The sequence below is a fragment of the Polyodon spathula genome, chromosome 17, assembly GCF_017654505.1.
Source record: "Polyodon spathula isolate WHYD16114869_AA chromosome 17, ASM1765450v1, whole genome shotgun sequence".
Lineage (NCBI taxonomy): Eukaryota > Metazoa > Chordata > Actinopteri > Acipenseriformes > Polyodontidae > Polyodon > Polyodon spathula.
In genome coordinates this window covers 20,276,373-20,296,732 of record NC_054550.1, presented here as the reverse complement: position 1 = coordinate 20,296,732, position 20,360 = coordinate 20,276,373, and the positions used below count along the sequence as shown (strand labels likewise).

General features: G+C 39.3%; 1 protein-coding gene across 3 annotated transcripts in view; it reads right to left on the bottom strand.

Annotated features, from left to right (window-relative positions):
• Nucleotides 1-19,946, bottom strand: part of LOC121330112 (regulator of G-protein signaling 6-like) — a 163,256-nt gene extending 143,310 nt beyond the window's left edge. For all 3 annotated transcript variants that reach the window (XM_041276386.1, XM_041276383.1, XM_041276384.1), the window contains exons 1-2: nt 19,577-19,946; nt 15,394-15,494 (exon numbers count right to left, since the gene is read on the bottom strand). In XM_041276386.1, coding sequence (XP_041132320.1) covers nt 15,394-15,477 — 84 coding nt within the window. In that variant the 5' untranslated portion in view covers nt 15,478-15,494; nt 19,577-19,946. The remainder of the gene's footprint in view (nt 1-15,393; nt 15,495-19,576) is intronic.
• Between the last annotated feature and the right edge of the window lie 414 nt (nt 19,947-20,360).

Sequence of the window (20,360 nt, the reverse complement as noted above, 5' to 3'; positions counted from 1 at the left end):
TGCCAGACTTCAAATCTAAGTTGTATCATATAAAGATGAATGTGATTCAGTAAAACAGCTCTCTTCACCCCACCCCACCCCACCCACCCCATTCCCACCCCCCGCTGTGAGCGGAATTCCCTTGTGTCATTAATATTTTACACAGGTGCTGGCTTACCTTCTGCTTTGAAGCTCCGAGCAGCCGCACCCTACCGCATACACAAGCACACTGACACACACTTCCGCACACGCATGCACACTCCCTCACACTGATGCACACTCCCATACACTTCCGTGCACACACACACATTTCACAGGGAAATGCTTTACTAAGCTGGGTAGTGACACTGACAGAGAGGCCACCCCTATTCTCAGCCAGGCCAAACATCTTCTCACAATCCCCAATCCATCCAACAAAAAAATACTAAAAACAGAATACTGCACAGTATTCTCCACCCATGTTCACTGAATACAGGGGCTATTTCCATGAGTGAGAATGGCCGAGCAACATCCCTTAAACAACTTACCTCTTCCCAACAAAACTGATACCTGCACTTAGGAATCTGTTATAAGTGACTGAATATAATCTATAAATATGTTGTTTATAATGTTTCAAACAGTTACAGTTTAAAATAAGAAATAATGGCACTAAATCATTAAAAAAAAAAATACTGTTACAAGAATGTTATATGCATAGGATACCTGATTCCAGGCCGTACAGAATTAATCTAATAACTGATGTTAACACAAATAGCCTATGATATGTGAAGCACCGAGATGGAACAAATTAGCATCGCACCTATAGGCTTGCAATCAACTATTTATACCCTAAGTACTTTGTACACTGAATAAAAATATAAATGCAACATGCAACAATTTCAAAGATTTTACTGAGTTACAGTTCATATAAGGAAATCAGTCAATTTAAATAAATTCATTACGCCCTAATCTATGGATTTCACATGACTGGGAATACAGATATGCATCTGTTGTTCACAGAAACCTTTAAAAAAAAAAAAAAAAAAAAAAAGGTAGAGACGTGGATCAGAAAACCAGTGAGTATCTGGTGTGACCACCATTTGCCTCATGCAGCGCGACACATCGCCTTCACATAGAGTTGATCAGGCTGTTGATTGTGGCCTGTGGAATATTGTCCCACTCCTCTTCAATGGCTGTGCGAAGTTGCTGGATATTGGCGGGAACTGGAACACGCTGTCGTACACGTCGATCCAGAGCATCCCAAACATGCTCAATGGGTGACATGTCTGGTGAGTATGCAGGCCATAGAAGAAATGGAACATTTTCAGCTTCCAAGAATTGTGTACAGATCATTGCGACATGGGGCCGTGCATTAGCATGCTGAAACATGAGGTGATGGTGGCGGATGAATGGCACAACAATTGGCCTCAGGATCTCATCACGGTGTCTCTGTGCATTCAAACTGCCATTGATAAAATGCAATTGTGTTCGTTGTCTGTAGCTTATGCCTGCCCATACCATAACCCCACCGCCACCATGGGGCACTCTGTTCACAACGTTGACATCAGCAAACTGCTCACCCACATGACGCCATACACGCTGTCTGCCATCTGAGTGGTACAGTTGAAACAGGGATTCATCCATGAAGAGCACACTTCTCCAGCGTGCCAGTGGCCATTGAAGGTGAGCATTTGCCAACTGAAGTCGGTTAAGACGCCAAACTGCAGTCAGGTTAAGACCCTGGTGAGGACGACGAGCACGCAGATGAGCTTCCCTGAAACGGTTTCTGATAGTTTGTGCAGAAATTCTTTGGTTGTGTAAATCCACAGTTTCATCAGCTGTCTGGGTGGCTGGTCTCAGACGATCCCGGAGGTGAAGAAGCCGGATGTGGAGGTCCTGGACTGCGGTTGTGAGGCCGGTTGGACGTACTGCCAAATTCTCTAAAATGACGTTGGAGGCGGCTTATGGTAGAGAAAAGAACATTCAATTCTCTGGTAACAGCTCTGGTGGACATTCCTGCAGTCAGCATGCCAATTGCACGCTCCCTCAAAACTTGAGAATCTGTGGCATTGTATTGTGTGACAAAACTGCATTTTAGAGTGGCCTTTTATTGTCCCCAGCACAAGGTGCACCTGCGTAATGATCATGCTGTTTAATCAGCTTCTTGATATGCCACACCTGTCAGTTGGATGGATTAGCTTGGCAAAGGAAAAATGCTCACTAACAGGGATGTAAACAAATTTGTGCACAAAATTTGAGAGAAAGCTTTTTGTGCGTATGGAAAATTTGTAGGATCTTTCATTTCAGCTCATGAAACATGGGACCAACACTTTACATGTTGCGTTTATATTTTTGTTCAGTGTATATAATGTAATTTAATTTGGTTTATTTTGTATAAAGTCGGTATGATTACCTGTAACCTAGCAACCGTCAAGGGTTCTCATTGATAGGTGGGATTGGGGAAGAAAGAAAGTTTCACAGAAGGAACAGGTGCTGAAGCATACCATTCATACAAATCAAAGTTTACATCAGCGCTATTTTCTTTTTAGTGTAAATGGAACAAAGTTAAATGCATTTTCATGGTGAGCTAGTCAGTATTTTACGACATGGTTTTCATTCTCTTTTATTATATATGATTTTGAGCTAATAAATTAACAAGCAACGTGAGTGGTATAAGTACATATTGCCACATGATGTGTTACTGATGTTTACCTCAGAGTGTTACTAAATAAATAGTTAAGCATAACGCTAAAACGTAGTACCTGAGTATCTTTTGGTTTATTTGGACTTTGACAAACACAATACCGACAAATCCTAAGGTGCAGGAATCCAGTTGATCAGTCACAGACATTCATTGCAGGTGAGTGGATTCAAGTGTACATTTTTTTTTTTTAAATTTAAAAAATGTTTTATTAAAAACTGGGACATATTGGTCACGTTTTTCTGGCAATTCCCAGGCAATCTACAATGACCTGTCCTGACATTTCAATGATCCATTCTCTAGCTACCGCTTGCAGTATACTCACAATTGACCATTGAAATGCCAGGAACCAAAAGAGTCCAATAAGCTTGATAACATGCAAACTGAAGCTGTACAGCAAAATTGCTATGCATATTCTTTTTTCATTCAGTTTAAATATCATATCTAAATCATATTTTTTCAATGCGTATGTAACATGGGTGTACTGATACACATGGGTAACCACTGAGAGAACAAAAGACACACAGAGAGTTTGAAGTTGAAACGCCGCTGCTCAGGCGTCCTGGTTTTATTATTTACAAGGGGTGCAGTTGTTGACGTCCATGACTAGGGTACCTGCAATGGTAGTCATAGTGCAGGAGGCAATATATCCAAGTGTAGTACATGAATAACAAAATGACAAAACAAAACACTACAAAAACAACTAGAAAATAAGAAGTGGCCAAGCGCTACTCCCACTAAAAGGAAGGTCCTGCTTCAGGAACCTTCTCCCTACGTAAACAAAATAAACTTCCGCAGGATTACTAAATCCCCTAAAATAATCCCTATCTATGGTCTGAAGCATCCCGGTTACACCTGCAGTGGTCCTTAGCTCCCCCTGGTTCCATACTCAGCCGTGAGCGTTCTACTCCTTCACCCCAGGGCTTGCAAAACAGAGGCCGAACAAACAAACAAACAAACAAACAAAAGAAGAACCTAGAAACTGGCTTTTCAGCCACTTTTTAAAGGCAGGTGACCAGGTTTAATTCATTGACAATTGTTCAATTCACACCTGGCCCCCTGCTGCACATTCATTTCAATTAGGCAAGGAGGGAAGTCTCACCTCCAAGCCCTGCCACCCAGCACATACTTTAAATTTACAAAATAAAAAAAATTATATATATATATATCAAAACAATTCCCACTGAACCATATTTATAAACAAACACAACTTTATTTTACAGGTCAAGTAGTAATTATTGATGTAGTGCCTGCTGTGTTGTCTGCTGTACTGTTATTATTATAATAAGTCATGTGCAGTCAGAAAGCAGATGTTTCTGATCCCCCCCATATGTCCGATGCTTCGTCGCCTCTTGAACCTGCTATTTTTTCTCTATGTCACTCTGTGAGCTGAACTGGCATGCTCCTGCTACCAGCAGGTAGTCCTGTAGGTAGTTATAAATTACAGGTTTAGAGTATAGAAAGCAAAATACATATTAAACATGGGGATAATGTTTTAATACTATGAGCATTGGCATTTACAGTATGTGAAAAGAAATTAAATTTAAATTCATAGTTTTATGTCATGTATATATATATATATTATATATATATATATATATATAATATATATATATATATATATATTATATATATATATAGAGCATATATATATTATATAAGTATATCAATTTCAAAGACAATACAATATGTTTGTATATCAATTTCAAAGACAATACAATAAACATGATATATCTGTTCATATGTGAAAAAGGAAGTTTTTTAATATTCAATTCATATTGGTCAAGCTTTTACTTGTACCCATTATGGTAACACTTTATATTAAAGTGCTGCTTATTAATGTTTTATAAATATATAATATATGCTTAACAACCGTGTTATAGAGTATTAATCAAGCATTACAGATGGTTTATAATCATGCAATAGCCAGAATTACGTTTTAAACATCCCAAAGTAGAGTGGGTGGCTAAACACTGTCCCTTTATAAAACTATAATTCAGTCTATGGCTATTGCATGGTTATAAACCACATACAATTTTACTTTAAAACATAGTTATTACACATATATTAGATATTTATAAAACATTTATAAAGCATTAATAAGAAGCGCCTTTATATAAAGTGTTACCCGCATTACAATTCATAGAAATATAGTTCATATAAATATAGTATAAATATGAAGATAGTAACATGGATTATTCATAAATGTCAGTGTTAGTAAAATAAGTTGATACCTTATACCATATGTTTTTAAAATTCTCAAGTTTGTTATTTAAAAGAATAGGAGATTTTTTCTTGGTCTATATTATCTAACAATAAATTCATCCATCGTTGTAAAGCAGGTGACTTGGAGTCTTTCCAGGAAAGTAATATAGCATTTTAGGGACCAAAAAAGAAGAAGGGGTTAATTTTTTAAGCATATTTTGTTAGAGGGGCAAGGATTTAGACGGGTTCACACCAGTTCATGTGAACCGGTCAGAAATAACATAACTCCATTGACAATAATTCATTTTAAATAAAACAAAAATTAAAATGTGGTGCGTTCCTAAAAACAATATTGCGCAGTGCTTTGTTTCATCCTCTCAAATATCAATCTTCTCTATTGGTTACAAATAGCTGCCTCGAGCTTGATGAAACAAATGAGCTCAAGCAATGGAAACTTGAATTGTTTATCTGTAAACACCCAGCAAGGCGGGAAACTTCTCAGACTGAAGCACTGTCGGCTATCAGGGAGTTGAATAAAAACATGTTCCTGTAGCACTCTAGCTGTTGAACGCACAAGGGACAAGGGACAGAAAATATATTACATTTCTTTACACCTTTAAGGTAATTCAGCTGGTCATAGGAATCAGAAATCAAACCATAACGTTACTTTAAAAAAAAAAAAAAAAAAAATTACTTGCCAATGTATTAAGCTAAAACCAAATCGTGTTATTTCTGTGACTATATTGTACTCAAGCATCTATTGGTGTAAATCGAGATTTTATTAAATAAATGCAAATGCAAAACTGAAAACCCCCATCATTTCTAAACAGACTCTATGCCAAAAATGTCTGTTTAGATTATTGATATTTGGCTTTTTATTGTTTTTACACAGTTTTTTTAGATTTAGACAAAGTTTAAATGCTATTTTTGAAAATATTAAAGATGAAATTAGTTAACATGTTTGTTTTTTTTTTTTTCCATAAATTACCTTACATAAGTTTTACAGTGAACATTTAAACATATTCCCAGAAAACACTAATTATATATAAAATGTATAATGAAAAAAATTGCAATATAAAATGTGCACGGTAAATGGCATTCTATTTGTATGTATGTATTTGTCAGTGAAAGTGCAGGGAAAGAATGTTCCCCTCCCAAAAAAACAGTGCCCAGCAGCTACTATCCATTACCAGGACAAGAGCTCAGGTTAGTTAGTCTACATGAGGAAAAAAGTAGCTGTGCAATTTACTAAAATGTTTTCTATCATTTTATGCTGTCATGGCAGCCTGATGAGAAATATAAATTCCCAAAGCAGAAAACATCAGATAACAAAGCGAGGTCATTCAGAAGGAAATGGTTCATACAGTTTCCTTGGTTGCTTTATTCAGCAGTTGATGACGGAGCCTAATGCAAATACTGTGTGCTTTTTGGCAGAAGAACAGGGAAGAATGCAGAGAAACTAGAAAGGTTATACACATGTCCTTTAAAAGTATGGGGATCAGCAGATACAAAACTCAAAGAACACCAAGAAAAATCAGAATTCCACAAAGCAGCAGTAAAGTTTGGCAATGATTTTATATCTGTTCTGCAACAAACTAAAACACCTGTAGATCAGCAGTTAAACAGCATACAGAGAAAGAGTGGAAAAAAACAGACAGACGCTTAAGTCTATAATAAAAACAGTGATTCTTTAAGGGGTCACAGAGATGATGCAATGTGTGATGCAGAGAACACATCAAGAAATACTTACAATTTCCATGCCCTTCTAAAATTTAGAGTTGACGCTGGTGACACAGTCTTGCAGGAGCACTTTAAAACTGCTAAGAAGAACGCCACTTACCAGTCTAAAATCATTCAAAATGAAGTAATTGCTATCTGTGGATGATGGATTCAAAATAGAATTGTCAATGAAATACAGCAGTGGCCCATTTTCAATCCTGACTGATGAAGCCACTGATTCTAGTACAGAGAGCAACTGCCTCTTGTTCTACGCTATGTTGACCAAAATAAAGATATAAAGGAAGAGTTGGGGGAATTTTGAGAGTGTGAAGATGGTGTTTCAGGACAAGCAGTTGCAAATTTGATTTAAAAAATAATTAGAAATCTTGGCTTGAACATGACCTGTTGTGTAGGTCAATGTTATGATAGAGCTGGAAACATGGCAGGCAAGTACAAAGGTGCTTCAGCACTCACTGAGAATCAGTATCCACTTGTTTTATACACTCACTGTGCATCCCAGCGGCTGAACCTTTGTGTAGTTAAAACCTGCAAAGTTCAAAGCATTAAACACATGATGAATACAATTGGTGAGATAAGTAGGTATTTTTCCTTCTCCCCAAAGCATCAGCTTCTATTGCAGGAAAAAATATAGGAATTAATTCCAAATTCAAAACTAAATAAAGTTCTTGATGTATGCCAGACTAGATGGGTTCAAAGACTGAATGCCACAGAAGTGTTTTCCACACTCTATGAATCCATACTAAATACTATGGATTGCATCAAAGGAAGTGGAGACCAAGAGTGGAATGCTGAGTCCAAATCTAAAGCCAATGGATTTTACTATTCAATTGTGAATTTTGAATTCATCATGGCACTAACAGTGGCATGAGAATGTCTAGCTTTTACTAGTGGCACCACTACCAAGTTACAGAGATCTTCACTGGATACGACCACTGCCTACTCCAGTATTGAGGATATTAAATCCACCATATTAGATGTAAGAGCAAACATTGATTTTCACCATGCAGCCTGGTTTACTAAGGCAAGTAATCTTGCTGAGAAGATTGGAACAGTAGTTACCCAGACTAGAATCTGTGGGAGACAGACAAACAGATGTAACACAGAAGCAGAAACACCACAAGAAAATTTTAAAAGGTTCGCCACAATTCCTTTCCTAGATCAGCTCATCTCTGAATTAGAGAGCAGATTTTTCCATGGCCAGGACTGTGCCATAAAGGGTTTCTCATTAATACCTAGTCTGGTGTGCGAAGGATGGAAAGAAGCAGCCAAGCAATTATGATACAAATATGAACACCATCTTCCAGCATTGTCCAACCTTTAGGCAGAGCTAATGCTTTGGGAGCACCACTGGCTTAATGTTGACAGACAAGGCTTTAAAAGACCAAATACTGTGTCAGACACATTAAAGGCCTGTGATACAGTGATGTACTCCAACATCAGCAAGGCTCTTAATGTGTTAGGTTCCTTCGCTGTGACAACATGTGAGTGTGAGACATCAGTGTCAGCAATCAGGAGGCTTAAGACATACATGAGAAGTACCATGAGTAAGACTCACAGGTTTGGCCCTCATGCATGTCCATTATGACATGGACATCAATTTAGAACAAATAATAGATATGTTTGCAAGACACAATCCAAGGCGTCTGGAATTAATCAACATCCTCCAGGACAAGGAAAGATAAGCAGGAAGAATGTAAGTAAAATACATATTTATTTTCCTTTTTAAAAAACTCCAAATATTGCTTAAGTATTTGCTCTTAGCATGTTACTTAAATTTGCTTGAAAATAATTTGTGGGACAGGACCTTTTACGTAACTAGAATTTAATGAACCTGTCAACGTACATGGCTAGATCCACCACTGTTAGTGAAAGTAGTGAGGTGCGACATCACCCTCAGAATTCTGCTCTTTCACAGATCATTCTGCTGTTATTGTACAATAAGGTCTATTTGAATTACAACTGACTCTCACAATGCAAAAGATCAAGCTTGAACTGCGATGAAAGTAGAATTGAAAGCAAAGATAAATGACACTCACCACAGTGATTTCTTCACAGGACCATGGATTTAAAATTAGCTTTAATAATTGAAGGCCGAGTCTGACGCAGAGAGGGGTTGCTGACTCCACTCACAGCTGAGCTCCTATATCAAGTCAAGCAAAACTCTCGAAAAGAACAAGCATGACTCCTGCTCATCCATTATCAGCAGCTCTTACACCTGTGATAACTTGTTTCCTGACACGGAATAGTCAGGCATGTTTGTGAAAATTAACTGTCATTACATAGTAGGGAAATCTGATTGAAAATGAAACAGGAGGGCTATCAGACTATTAAACCAAAAAAACATTCCTTTTATATGATAATATCTACTGATGTATACAATCTTTACATCTTTATGCTGAGTTTCTGCAGGATTTCACCCTCAGTATTAAGGCCTATCTTCTATTCAGAATTAAACCTTTTGCAGTGCCAGGTGTATCAATTACTTCTCTAATGAAACCAATATGCTGTAAACTATCAACTGCTTTTTTACTAAATTGTCTGAAAACCTGGATGCATTGCGCAGCAACTCATTTGCAGATAAAAAAAAAAAGAACTAAAAATGACCTATTTGAAACTGAAACTGAAAACTGAGTAGAATAGTGAATTAGAACATTTTTCATGAAAGAAAATTAAATTATGAACAAGAATGAAACAGAGTTTAGTCGCTTCGTTCTATTTCTGTAACATTAACAAGTGTAATACCTTTCACAGTACAGGGCTGAAAATATGGTCCCAGGTGTTTTGTCGTGAATATTTATATATTTGGTATCCATTACACTGATTTACAAAGTTGTAAGCAAGCTGTATAGGGCCTATATTGATCCACTGTGTGTGTGTCTGTGTGTGCGTGTGTGTGTGTGTGTGTTTGTCTTCAATGTTACATTTAAACAACTGTTCAGGGATGAGGAAATTAACTAAACCACATAATGAAGACAAGAGCTCAGACAACACAATCCCCTGCAGTTTTTATCTACCAGAATATGGAGCTGCTGACAGGGTTTCTTTAACAAGCCAAGTTACATTTCCTGAGTGGTGCACTCTGCCTCAGTGTTTTCACCATTACTGCTTTAGTAATGCTTTTGAGATGCTCACACTAACAGCCACACAATCTCCCACCCAGTCCATCATCTCCAACCACTCGACCACTCTGCCTCCTTCTCTGATCTCTAGACCACACTGACTCCCTGCCCAGCAGCTCTAACCACAGGACCACACTGCCTCCTTCCCTGTCCATCAGCTCCAATCACAGGATCACACTGCCGCCTTCCATGTCCATTAGCTCTGATCTATAGACCACACTGCCTCCCTCCCTGTTCATCAGCTCTAACCACCAGACCACACTGCTTCCCTCCCTGTCCATCAGTTCTAACCTCTAGACAACATTGCTTCCCAGTTACTCAGCTCAAACCTCAAGGCAACACATCCCTCCTTCATCAACTGCCAACACTAGTCAGGTCTCTATATTGTGCTACACTGAGTACCTCCCACACCTCAGCTCTAACCATCTGCCCACACAGCCCCTCTGTACACAACACTGATTTCGACTCCACTCAGCATAAGAACCACTCTAGTGTGCCTGCCCGGCTGGCAAGAGCAGGTTGGCCCTGTGCTTTCCTCCTCCTATCAGCCCTGCCACTCAGGCACAAGAGGGGCATATTGCACACCATCTGGGCAAAGCACAACCTGCCGTGAGCTCCCACGTGGAGTCTGCAGTGATCAATATGTAAGAGTCATTTATAACAATTACCTCCCCATCCATCTCCACGTAGAGCAGTCCATTTATAGCCATCAACCCTTACATCACATATAAGTGTTAGCTAAGCCAATTGCTTACCCTCACCAGTACCACCAAGTACACACACACTCCCTCTCTCCCACTCTCCCATATAGAGTCTCGCTGCTTTGATTAAATTTTATTGCTTTATTATAGGAACTGCTTTCCTCTAGTAGGATCACCTGAGGCACTGCTGCACAGAGGAAGCAGAGAGCTCTTTTAATAAGCGCACAGCGCTCCAATTAAAGCCCAGATACATTTTGGAAGTGAAGTGCCAGGGTTATTTATGTGACATTGCAGAACACAAGCTACAGCACCTCAGCTTTTCAGCCTGTCAGATCTCAGAAGCTGTGGGGTCAGCAGGCTTGGTCAGTGTTTGGAAGAATGTCAGTTCCTGCAGAGTAGAAATAGCAGGGTCCTCTCCCTCTCTCTCTCAACTCTGAGTCAACACTCTGAAACATACAGTACTACTAAACTAGCTGTCATTGTCGTCTTGCCCATGGTAAACTACAAACTTAATAAATATAATGGCATTAACTATATATTGTGTCCTTTTCTTTTAAAGAAACAGTAGGCACTCTTCCTCTGCTGGTGGCTTGGGCCCTGGACCTGTGGGCTTCCCCTTCTTGGGTGGTGGACGCTCGGCCTTCCCCCTTCTGGGTGCTGGACTCTTGGGCTCCCCCCTTCTGGACGTAAGATGTTCCACTTTGGCGTAGGACGTTCAAGCTCCTCCTACCGGGGCAGGATGTTTCGGCTCCTCCCACTCGGGCGTTGGTGAGAGCCGGGGCTTGTCTACAGCCCAGAACCACTCTGCAGCATCCCCAACCAGGCCATGATTCCACACCTCCTCATGAGGGGACTCCATTGGGGCAGTCCTCCTGGTTGTGCCCAAACTCTCCACGTGCACCGCACAGAGCAGCCTCTTCAATCCACCACTGCTCCTATTCAGCTGCCCAGTCCGGGGGTCCAAATTGAGTGGAACCCGGGACCACCACCTACTCCCAGGTGCCCCCTGTTGCTGCCTCTTTCTTTCCTCCAAAAAGTATTAAAAGAAAAAACAAACAACAACAACAACAATTTGCACCTGTATTACCTGCTCTTGCCTCTGTCCAGGAGGTGCAAACGCTGGACACCACCAGTGTGACAGGACGGCTGAGGTTGGTGACACCAGGCCAGAAACAAGAACTGAAACACACAAACTCAGCTAGGAACTCTGGTGCAAAGCGCACTGCTGCGCTATTTTTATTTCAACAAACAAAAATAAAAACAACAAAAAAAAAAACACAGCAAAAATAAAAAGGTTTAACAAAAACAAATCTCGCACAAAAAAAACTGACACCAACTAAACAAGTCTAGTGCTGGAGCTTCCAGCTGTCATAACAATTGTTCTCTTACTTTCTGTTTACTTTTAGATTCTGTGCTTGTGCTTGTTCTCGCTCTCATTCTCCACTTCCTCAACCCCCACCCTGAGTAACACAAGCTACAGGCTTTTATACCTGTGATCATCTCCGAATTAACACTTGATTAGCCAATTCCTGAGATGGTCACATTCTACATGGGGGTTTTTGTTTGCATGGCTGACAGTCAATAATCACAGACTGCCAACCATGCATTCACACAAGCTATCTGGCAAAGATGTGCTGTTAACACCGCCTGTGCTAGAACACATTCAAACCAAACAATAACAAACAAACGGTGTGTTTTTAACTCATTTTAAATAATACACCATACATTTGAAATTATAAAAATAATAAACAAATGCAAAATAATACAAATGCACAGGGGCGGGGAGTACCCTGTTCTAAAATAAACAAACAATAAATTAAAACAGCAAGGCTATGCCCTGCACCGTTTTATATGTTTTTCTACTGTCCTGCTACACCGCCCTTACTGTGGCACGACAGCAGTTGGATACGCACCAGACTCCTATATAGGATGAAACATTACTAAAATGAATACATTCAAAAATATGCATTTGACTAAATTAGTCACGTGACCAGTTATACTTCTAGCATATTATTCAACGTTTAACCACTTCTTTAGAGTTTATATGCTTAAAAGTTTACAATTCTGATCCCTATAATGTAAACTCTACAGGGAGTTCTGTGACACTTTAATATTGGAGCAACAGAACCAATCAGAATTATTTCCTTTACCTCTTATGATGTCCATACAATCTCAGCTGCCCCAGTGCACCCATTGCCCCTCAGCACAGAACAGTAGCATTGCTGTTATAGTGTCACTGTCCATCTGCATTGCAACTGGAACGCACTGGGAGTATAAAACATATGATACTGTCAACCTGTAGCGGTTGCAGCTCAATACATTTAGACATTCCTAACAGAAATGAAATACTATACATGTTTTAATAGCCTATATCCAGTACATACCATAGGCTAGCCATTATCTTTGAATGTTATAGTACAGATTAGCTCTGGGTTTACTGATTGAATGAATTCAGTGCTTCTGCTTGTTGTCAATCTTCATTATTATTGTTCAGCTGAAGTGGATTTTTTTGTTTTGTTTTTTAAGTCGATTGTTATCTGAAAATTGACTTTATGGATGTTGCCTTTGCACCATGACCTCATTAGTAAAATTTATGAATGTTTTTTTTGATGCGTGGAATCAAATGCAGCAACATTCATAGGGATGAAGCATTGTCGATTCTGGATCACTTTATTTTAGTGACAGAAGGAGAAAGCATGTTGTTGCATACATTACAATCCACACACAGTACCACGTAGTATCATATCCCCTTCGGTCAGTTCGAGAAGTTGCCCTGCCAAAACACTAATCCTAACACCAAAACTTCTACAATTTCATTAACCCTTTGCTGTCCTATGTCGGACCAGGTCCGACATTACAATTTTCCCTTCTGTCCAATGTAGGACAATGTCCGACATCATCAAAAAGACGTAAAGCTCAGGTCTCTAGTCGTTTTTTCTCCGGAAAAAGCCAAGAAAACCTTTCAGTGGCCGAGTGAGACCAATAGGAGCCGATTGAAACCGAAAAAAGGGGCGTATCTCATAGCCCCATCCACTACAGAGATAACATGGATATAACAAAAGAGGTACTGTAGCTGCTTCTGCATCCAGTGCTCAAAGAATATCACAGACATTTGCAGAGCTTTTTGGAGATGTTATAGTAACAAAATAATGACTTGGACCACATTATTGAGGAGTTTGGTGATAAAACAAGTGATCAGGAGAGGATTTAACATTATGCACGTCTATAAAGAGAAAAATACAGTGAACAAGGGGTGGGGCTTGGCTGCAGATATAGTACTGTGTGTCCTTTTGCGATTCAATGCATTTTAAACCTGTTTTATGCATAAAAAAAAAAAATTGAAACAGCGGGTTTAAAATAAATGGACTGCAAAGGGTTAATCTCTTGGTCTTTTTACCCTGTCCATCCACAACGACATTTGAAAAAATAAAAAAAATAAAAAAAACACTGAAAAAATCCTTTCCTATAAACTAGAACAAAAGCTTTAGTCCCCTAACCATTTATTTACTGTTTTCTGGCAGATAGTGAGTGAATGAAGCTTGTCATCACGCACTTCTGCACTGCCACTACTGAATTCATTTCGAAGGGCGGTAAGAGCGCTTTACTTATTGGGTTTAAATAGATGTCTTCAAATGGTGTCTACTAACAAAACACCCAGAATGTTTTCCAGGCTTGACTGCATTTCTAAAAGAAAGGGCTCTGTTGAAAAGAAAATCCAGAAACTGGCCCCTAAATAGGATGGCGATCCTAATAGAGAAGGTGTACAGTAGTAGCACCTCTATATCTTTCAACCCTCAATCATAAGATAACAGTAACACTAGGTAAAGCACTCGTTTCAACTAATTTCCTTCTTCAGCAGGCTAAAACTACTTTGATTGCTATACAGTATTTGATAATGAGGTAAAACAAAAAAAGGTCAATAACTACCATGCATTTCACAGCTGGCAGGCCCAGAGGGTTTGTGCAGCATCTTCCATGTGTCTGCTTGAGAGAGGACCACTACTGAATGGCAGAGGGGGTATTTAGGTCAGAACTGAGTGTCTCTCTCTCTCTGAGAGCTGTGAGGGGAAGCTCTTATGGTGCCTGCCAGCCTGTGCCAGTGCAATTGTCCCTCATTAGCATTAAACTAAAAAAGATCTAATTGGTTACTTGACCAGTAAGAAGCCTTGGTCATGTTAGAAGGGAATATTATTAGTATACTTGTGATCCAGAAACTTCAGTGCCATGAAACTTTAGTTAAAACTAATACTTAAACACAACCCTTTATAATACAGATTGCTTGATTCATTTTTATTTGCATTTTTTTTTCATTTAGAGTGTCCAATTATTTAGAGTGTCCAATTACTCCCATTTTACGTTGCAATTTAGAAAGTCTGATTACGTTCCCTCACCACAGCAACTCCTCACAACAGCTCAGAAGAGAACCAAAGGTCAGTTTGTGTTCTACCAGCCCCAAGAGGACAAAGGCCAGCCCTGCAGGTGCACGCTTGACCAGTCCCCCGACCAGTAGGGGTCACTGGGCCATGATCATCAACTTTGCACAGCCAGGATGAAAACATGTGCTCACCTGATTGCATGACTCATCCTGTACACCACACAGACTTTACCCAAGAAGACACTCAAAGATCACCATGCTTGATTCTTGAGCAAAGCATTTTCAGAGGAAACTATTTGTGGAAACTTGCCACACACTAACCAGTTGAGGACATTAAAAGATAACCAACAAAGCAAGACATTTAGGTAAGGTACAGTGAAAATTAAACATCAGTGTAATCCTTCCGATGATTTTAATCCAGGACTAAAACGCTAACCAGCAATCCAGCAGCTTGCAGGCAGACACTACTCAGCAGTCAAACGAACCAAGCTCTCTTTGGTGCATAGAGGCATTGTATGGACACATGTGCACTGGGACCACCACAAGATCCATTACCAACCAGCATGATGATGAAATAAACCCTGACACCCTTACCTTTCTGTAGACAATCATGTTTGGAGAGTCATCATCGGGATCTGCAGTCCCCACACCTCCTTGGTCCTTTGGTCCCTGGGCCATATCTGTACTTGACACGGCTGTAAAAGAATAGGATAATTATATTAGAGGCTGCTTATGTGCCTGCTGGGACTGATCTAGGTTTCACAGACTAGCCTAATGTTACCTTAGGTAAACTGTCCAAGATTAGTGCTAATCTGGCTCAGTGAAACCACCCCTTAATGGGTCAGGGAGAAGAGAAGGCCTGTGAGTAGTAGTATTTCAAGGTTTATAAATTATTATAAATCAAGTTTGTTACACAAGTGAATACTTACTAGGAATGTATTCAAAACAGTTAAACATGTAATCGCACAATACGTTCAGAAAATCCATAATACATGCAGTAACACAATATGTTAAGAAAATCAATCAAAATAATTACACAGTCAATATTACACCAAAACAGCATTACAATAAAATCCAAGGCATCAGGAAACAATTTATAAATTAAATGATAGTGAAATTATCCTTAGTATATACTGACAATTAACAAAGCATGCATAAACTACACCAAACCCACGATAACCTAGCTAGTCCCGAATGCATATAGAAGTTAAGAATTATTCATAGTTAAGGTCCAAGGAGATGGTCAGGGCTGCAACAATCTTAGTTTCTGAGCGAATATGACTCGTGATGCCGAAGCTTTTAAACTATTTCAAGCAAAGAAATTAGTTTATCATGGTGCGTTCGTTTTGGTTAGACTGCATTTGGGGCTTGTCCTAAGACTTGGGGTGTTAACCCCGCACAGTCTTTCGGAATGCAGGAGAAGGGTGTAACTGCAATCTCGGAGACCTGGCCCGTGGTGGCCTATGCGCGCATGGGGTTGTGACCCTCGATAGGCGTGGCATTTGAGACAGAATTAAAATCAACAGCAGCACGTGATGTTGTTCAGACCAACTGGAGAAGAGAAGGATGATGAATGTGGTAAGTATAAATTCGTCCCATGTGTTGAATAATGCACATTATTAATGAACAAAATAGTTGTGAATGACCTTAAAGGACTAATTTGAGAAACGTTTAATGTAAGGACAAATAATCATATACAAATCTTATTTTTATTCATGTACAACCAAAAATGTAACTTAGTAATACAAAATTAACCTAAATGTGTTTATAAAAATGCACAACAGCATCTGGTAAAGGCACTCCACGTGGCGTGCAGAATGCCCCCTATAGCCTGGATGTCGCCGGTTCGGGTCCAGGCTATTCCACTGCCGACCGTGGACGGCAGCTCCTGGGAGGTGGCACACAATTGGCCGGGCATCGCTTGGGGGGGTCTTGTGTCTGCCAGGGTGTCCTCAGCTCACCACGCACCAGAGACCTCTGTAGTCTCGCCAGGTGCCTACAGGCTTTCCTCTAAGCTGCACAGAGCTGTGTTGTCCTCTGACGCTGTACCTCCGAGGTGGCTGCATTTTGGGTCTGCAGTGTGTAAAGAAGCAGTCGGCTGATGGCACACGCTTTGGAGGACAGTGTGTGTTCGTCTTCACCCTTTCAAGTCAGCATGGTGGTGGTAGCAGTGAGCGGAGCCTAAAAATAATTGGCTACTCTAAATTGGGAGAAAATGATTTAAAAAAAAACCCCAAAAAAACAAACAGCAACAAAAAAAAAAAAAATTGGCGACTACTAAATTAAAAAAACAAAAATTACTTAAATGTGTTTATAAAAATGCACAACAGCAAAACTGTGTGTGTGTCGTAGCGTAGGCCACCACAGGCCACCACGAGCAAGGTCTCCAAGCCTGAGGTTATACACTCCTGGAACGCAGGGTGATCATGCTGGCTATGGAGGGAAAACGGTTAAAAGTATATAATATTTCCTATGTGTTTTCTATTTTATTCTGAATCTCTGCTATGTTCCACCAAATAAATTGTTTTTTTTTAGACTAAAAACATGTCAGAGTGGGTTTCTGATTAAGGTTTTAAATCGTTTCTCACTTTCTAAGGGATGTGACTACAATATTATGCATTTGTTGGGGATACAAGCATGAAATTATTATATTTCACACACTCCTGGTGATTTTAAATGGAGGTGATTCCTTGCTATTCACATAGATTTCAATACAAAAGCCAGCACTTTAGTGCAGTAAAAGCTGACAGATCAATCAACCAGCTGTTCGCACCACATTACTGAGGGATTACCCCTGTACTGTACCTTGGCTATTTAAACCCTGTATGCAGTGTCGGTTTACAGTTTGTAAAAACAGCACTGACTGCAACATGGCGGGAAAGAGAAAAACAATGAGCAACACGAAAATAGCAGTTGAGGAGGAGGGTGCTGACGAAAATACAACCTAAACTAAAACTTTGACAACACCAGAGTCAATGGAAGAATTCTCCACGGTGTCACTTTAGCAACCAGGACGCTCTGCCTAAAACAGACACCAATGATATAAGCGTGTGTGCTGCGCTTGTAACACTGCGGCATGCTCTGGAGCAGCATCTGAATACAGAGCCGAATTGGGATTTTTTTTTAGAAAAGATGACAAAATTTTGGCATCCATACTTGCAAAAAAAAGATTGTCCAGATGCACATCAGAGTTCTTCGCTGGAAACAATTTGCAGTAATGTAGCCTACCTGTACTGTACATGTGAGCACTTGCATTACTTTTTTGCGTTTTTTATTACATTCATAGGTTTTATTATTTTTTTTTATTAGTGAAAAGACTGTCTTAATAAAGATTTTTAACAACATTCGCACTTGTTTGTTTTGTTTACTGTGCTGGTGATTGGAGAACATTTTGAATGTCAGGTTATTGTGTGGGAGTGTATACCTTCCATCGTTTAGTTTCGTAAGGATTCGGTGGAACTGTGTCTTTTGTGCGCGCACGAGGGTCCACCATTTGTCTTTTTTTTTGGAATGAGATTCAGATTCACCAGTTTGCCATCATCATGCTTTGATGGAGAGCTGCCTTTGCTTGGTATGCATTTGTTTTAGTGGAAGTGTTATTGGAAGAAGATAATCCTCAGACGAAGCTGCTCTGTCTCTGCTTACTTTAGTTGAATGGATTTAGAAATATTAAGTAGATTTTGTGGAATAAAGTTGTATGAACTACAGATCAAATACACAAAGGCTGCGTGATGATTATAGTTCTGCATAAGAAGCGCAAAACGAATCAATTTCTTATATTTAAACATTACTTTTATATACAGTATAAACACATTAACACACACAGTAGAGGATCATGATTAAGCATAATTGTTTTTTTTTTTTTTGTTTTTTTAATTTAATTAGCTTTACTGTACCACAACCTCATTACTTTCCTGACATCAATCAAACGAAAAACAAAACAAGACTTTTATTACCTGGCCTTCAATTAAGCCTGGTCTTGACTAGCATTAAAAAAAAAAAAAAAAAAAAAGTGCCTTTCAAAACCTTGGTCTAGATTACTAAATCAACCTTAAATGGATTAAGAGGAACCTTAGTTGCGTATGCAGGCATGTGTGTCTATCCATGTACGTACACACATATCATCCAAAACTATTAAACACACAATAGTACAGCATTTTAGTTCAGTGACAGACATTTCGAATTTCGTGATACAGGCATACAACTTTTACTTGTTTACTTGTGTCATTTCATTGAATGTCCACAAGCAGTGACATACACAATATATCATGCACATTAAATAATGCACATATACTGTCATGGCAGATTCCAATGTCTCCCCATTTCTTCCAGAACACTAGTTCTGTTGAATATTCTGAAGCTAACCCTTCTCAGCTAGATGAAAGCTGTTTTCTACACACACTGGTTAAGTAAATTCAGAAAAGCATGTCTTTCCGTTCAGAGATCCACAGTCCCAATTTATATATAAAAGATGACAAATGCAAAACCATACGCACATACTGTACAATACATACATGCATACATGCACCTTGCACACGGAATAGCTAAAATAAACACTGAAACAGCTCTTTCTGAATTGAACAACAAAAATAGCCAGTAATCTTGATAACATCAACTTGACACTTGAAGACTATCGCTATTCAAAAGTTCCAGAGTTGCCTCTTTTCTCATTGCGTTACCAGGCTTTTAAAAACAAAAACTCACCTCAGAGCACAATTGTGTGCAATTCTATATTTTGGGACACATTTTTTAACATCTTAAATGAAGCATCCATTACCTTAGCAACCAAAGAGTGTCTGGTCCTTTCCTCTTTAATTTTATTTTAATTTCCTTAGCAACAGCAGGAAGGTAGTTTCATGGTAAACAGAACATTTTAATAAATAAATTATTAAATTAACACAATTAATAAAAAAGTGGCTGTTAGCCTGTGGTAGTCTCTTGACTCCGTCCAGGTTGTCTTTGGTCTGTGAGTGCCTTCAGTAGTCAGCAGGTAGATAGAGTGTGACCGAAAGAGAGAAACAGAGCAAGCCGGCAGAAGTAAACCTCCCTCAGTGTGTCTCGCCGGCTGAAGTAAACCTCCCTCAGTGTGTCTCTCTAGATCAGGCACACTGTCTTCACTGGAAACAGAATTTATAGAGAGAGAGAGAGAGAGAGAGAGAGAGAGAGAGAGAGAGAGAGAGCGAGAGCACAGGGAAGCTGAGCGAAAAGAAAATGAGAGCAAGGTTTTTGAATGCATTACAGCAGCGCCCACTGATGCTGAAAACAAGAGTTTTTACATCCTGAATAGAAAGCAGGATTGAAGCTGCATTCCAGAACAAGGAATGATTTTTGACAGGACTTAGATTTCTTTTTTTTTTTTTTAACAGCTCTTATATCTTTCATAAACACATACCATGTAAAAATATTACTATGGAATGTGTTGAAATTGAGCTCCATGGTTTGTATACAGGAACACTAAGAGATTTATTTAATCAATCTCTACCTTGATTAAGAACAGCTGTTTTATATTTTTTTAGAGAGAGTGTTACAGCATTGTGGAATCACCCTGGATTGCATCAAAC